Here is a 3,238-nt window from a genome sequence, read left to right on the forward strand (position 1 = left end):
GGGGTGATGAGGAGAAAGTGGGTGAAAGAGCAGAAAGCAGTATTGATTTCCAGGGTTAAGCAGGGCCTGTAATTAAAATGTTAATTTGAGAAAGGAGCTGACAGCAGAGGGAGGGATGGGAGCTGATAACCACAGACGGACCGCAAATGGCTGAACGGCGGCCGCACGTACAGGAAGACTGTGACTCCGTGAGGATGGAGAGGAGATGGGAGTAAAGGAGGGACGTCTGAATCTGCCCGCCGTCAGCGCCGATACGCCGTCCACAGCCTGCTGCTGACCAGAGGGGGTGTGGCTACAGATCAGAGCTGCAACTAACGGTTAATTTGCTAATTGATTAATCTGTTGATTATTTAGCCAAAGTTTCCTTACAGAAGATGTTTTAGGAAATGAAACAGGGTCAGACTAAAACTTTCCCACTTGAGGAGTTCTGGATTATAGAGCAGATTGACATCTAAAATGCTAAATGTTTATTCTTTTAATAATCCCGGTATAATTCCTGCTCTATGTGGGTCGCTCTGTCAGCTTAAGGCATGTTTTACAGTCTCTATTCTCCAGTTAAGGATTCATAGGTTAATACTGAGCCCTAGTTCCACATACAGCCTCAGAGCCATCATGGTCTAAAGCAGAGCGCAGGTCACCTCAGGGACTAGAGGGACTAGAATGACCTCCATGGTCCACCTGCACAGCAGAGAGGGACCTCCAGCTCCACCGTCCACTGGATCCAGGATGGAGAGCCAGGAGACGTTAGCAGGAAGGCAGATGGACAGGAGGAGGTTGCCACGGTGATGGGTTGATAAAATACCTGAAAACTACAAGGAATGTTTTACGGGTTTTAAGTTGACTGACATTAGGGAGGGAAGACAGAGCAGGAAGCAGGCATGGAGGCTGACTCCCACAGAGGTCACCTGTCTGCGTGAACACCTGAGCAGAAACAGAGGAGTTCAGCCGCTCATCCATCCGTTTAAAGAACAACATGGACCTGGATGGAGGCTTGTCTGGGACCTGAGGACCAGCAGACGCCACGTCAGAACAGCTTTCCCTGGATCCCAGAGATCCGGCCGTTGGTTCAGGTTCAAACTGGTTCTGTTGAAGAACCACCAATCAGATAGGAGCTGCTGTTGGCCTCAGTGAGGTCATCCCCTGTTACCAAGGAAACCCCACTTCAGCAGATATCAAACAAAACAACTAAAGTCTGATCAAACGCTGTAATAGAACAAAATGAAAGTCTGATCAAACTTTTCTGTCCTGATGGCCGCTCACACTGAGCCTGGTTCTGCTGGAGGTTTCTTCCTGTTCAAAGGGAGTTTTTCCTCCCTACTGTCGCTACAAGCATGCTTAGTGTGAGGGATTGCTGAAGAGTCAATGAGCTGATGCAATCAGCTGGTTAACCTTAGAAAACTTTGAATCATTCTGACTGGATGATCTGGTTGATCTGGATCTATACAGAGACCTTAGATGACGTGACATAAATCAGCGCTATAGCGCTAACTGAAGTGGCTAAATGAGTGTGTGAGAAGTATCCCTATATTTAACCTTTGTTAAATGGGTCCATTTGGATCCACAGATCAACAAACAGTCCATTTTCATGTCTGGCTTAGAAAATGCTGTAATAGAACAAACGCTGCCTGTTACTGAGGTGGGAGTGGGGGAGACAGTGGGTGAGAGTGGGTGGTAGAGTCAGGGTGCAGGGCTAATAGGGGCTCATTAAGGAGGTTGCATTGTTAATTTGGAGCGGCCCTTCTAGATCATTACCTCACCCGACTAATCACCCCGACACAGACACAGCTGCTGCAGATAGCATCTAATTACTCTGCTTCTAATTGATTGGAGGGGGGGACAGGTAAAGACTCGACCACAGACCAGGGGGAGAGCGTTTGCCAGAGGTCAAAGGTCGTGTCCTTCTAGCTGATCCAGCAATAATTGTAACATTCAGACATTAACAGACATGGCGACGTCACGCTTCAGAACACGCTGGTCCAATATGGCTGACTGAGCATCATCACGGTGGCGGTGCTCGCCGCCGCCCCCTGTCTGCCAGCAAAGGCCGGACACCCTGAGGAACAGCAAGAAAAGCTTATGGAGCTGAACCTGCAGGCCGCCTGGGGGCCAAACGTAGGGCCCCCCAGAGCGACGGCGCTGCGGTCTATGTGTCCCCCCCTCTTCAGGGAGAACGGTTGGATCAGAGGAGCGTCCAGAAGCGCCGTTCAGACCAACGTCATCGGTTCCCAGCTGGCCTCTGACCGCCCGTCCCCTGGACCACTGAGAATCCCACTGGGTCGAGCCGTTGGCGGCGTTTCCTCCAGCGCGTCCAACAGCCAGAGGAGAGCGACGTCCAACCTTCATCCTGACCATGAAGAAGTCAGCCTCTCTGCTGCAGCACTGATGTTCAGTCCATCCTCAGACATGGAAGCATGGAGCAGACCAACATTCATCCCAGCGCCAACCATGAGGCCTGAGGAAACCCAATCAGTGAGCCTAGCATGGTAATGAAAGGAATCCATGAGGCCAAAGAGCAGCTTGTCTTCGGCTCTCAGAGCTTCTACCTGCTCCTCAGCAGCAGCTGCCTCTTTGAAGTCTGACGGCCTGTTTGTTTACCGAGCGTCTGAGGGGATCAGGGCAGCATCAGGTCTCCTCCGGACTGTTTATGCACGTGTCCGTGGATCAGTGTCAACACGTGTGTGTGTTTGTAGAGGCAAACTGACCGTACTCAGCTCGGAGATGCTCAGGAATGTGCGGCTCATATCCTTCCTTTTCTGGAACCTCTTCAAATTCCTCCTCATCATCCTCATCCTCCTCTCCATCAGAGGTGGCCTTCATCTGAGGAAGAAGAAAGAACAACTGGGTCAAACAGATGTGGAGTAAAGCTGTGTGGTGAAGTTCAGCATGTTGACACACAGCTGCTAAAGAAAGCAACCCCCCCACCCCCACGGCTGTCTGACTGATAGTTCACTTGGTTACTGTAGGGAGAGTTTCCATGGTAATGAAGGAACATTGATTTCCTTTCCTCTGTGGCCTCCGTCCTGTCAGGAAGCTGCTGGACGGCGGGAAAATCTAACTTCTAAATGTTCCTCACATCTAAGGAGACGTTCTCAGAGGGATGAACGAAGACAGGACGGGTGGTCTTTGTGTCGGGGGGGGTAATGATGTCTGGATGTGAGTTTGATGATCAGCGTTCAGCGCTGAGAGAAATTTATGGTTTTTAATTTCCTGCCGACGGTTGTTAGCCGATGGTTGGGCT

The 3,238-nt window shown here is 50.6% G+C and overlaps 1 protein-coding gene across 1 annotated transcript in view; it reads right to left on the reverse strand.

The window, feature by feature from the left end:
- Positions 1–2,821, reverse strand: part of LOC107100417 (UV-stimulated scaffold protein A-like) — a 7,733-nt gene extending 4,912 nt beyond the window's left edge. The window contains exon 1 of the mRNA XM_015398878.1: positions 2,703–2,821. Within this exon, the coding sequence (XP_015254364.1) occupies positions 2,703–2,817 (115 nt within the window). The 5' untranslated portion in view covers positions 2,818–2,821. The remainder of the gene's footprint in view (positions 1–2,702) is intronic.
- Between the last annotated feature and the right edge of the window lie 417 nt (positions 2,822–3,238).

This window comes from Cyprinodon variegatus, unplaced genomic scaffold (genome assembly GCF_000732505.1).
Source record: "Cyprinodon variegatus isolate N-32 unplaced genomic scaffold, C_variegatus-1.0 Scaffold969, whole genome shotgun sequence".
NCBI classification, from domain to species: Eukaryota; Metazoa; Chordata; class Actinopteri; order Cyprinodontiformes; family Cyprinodontidae; genus Cyprinodon; species Cyprinodon variegatus.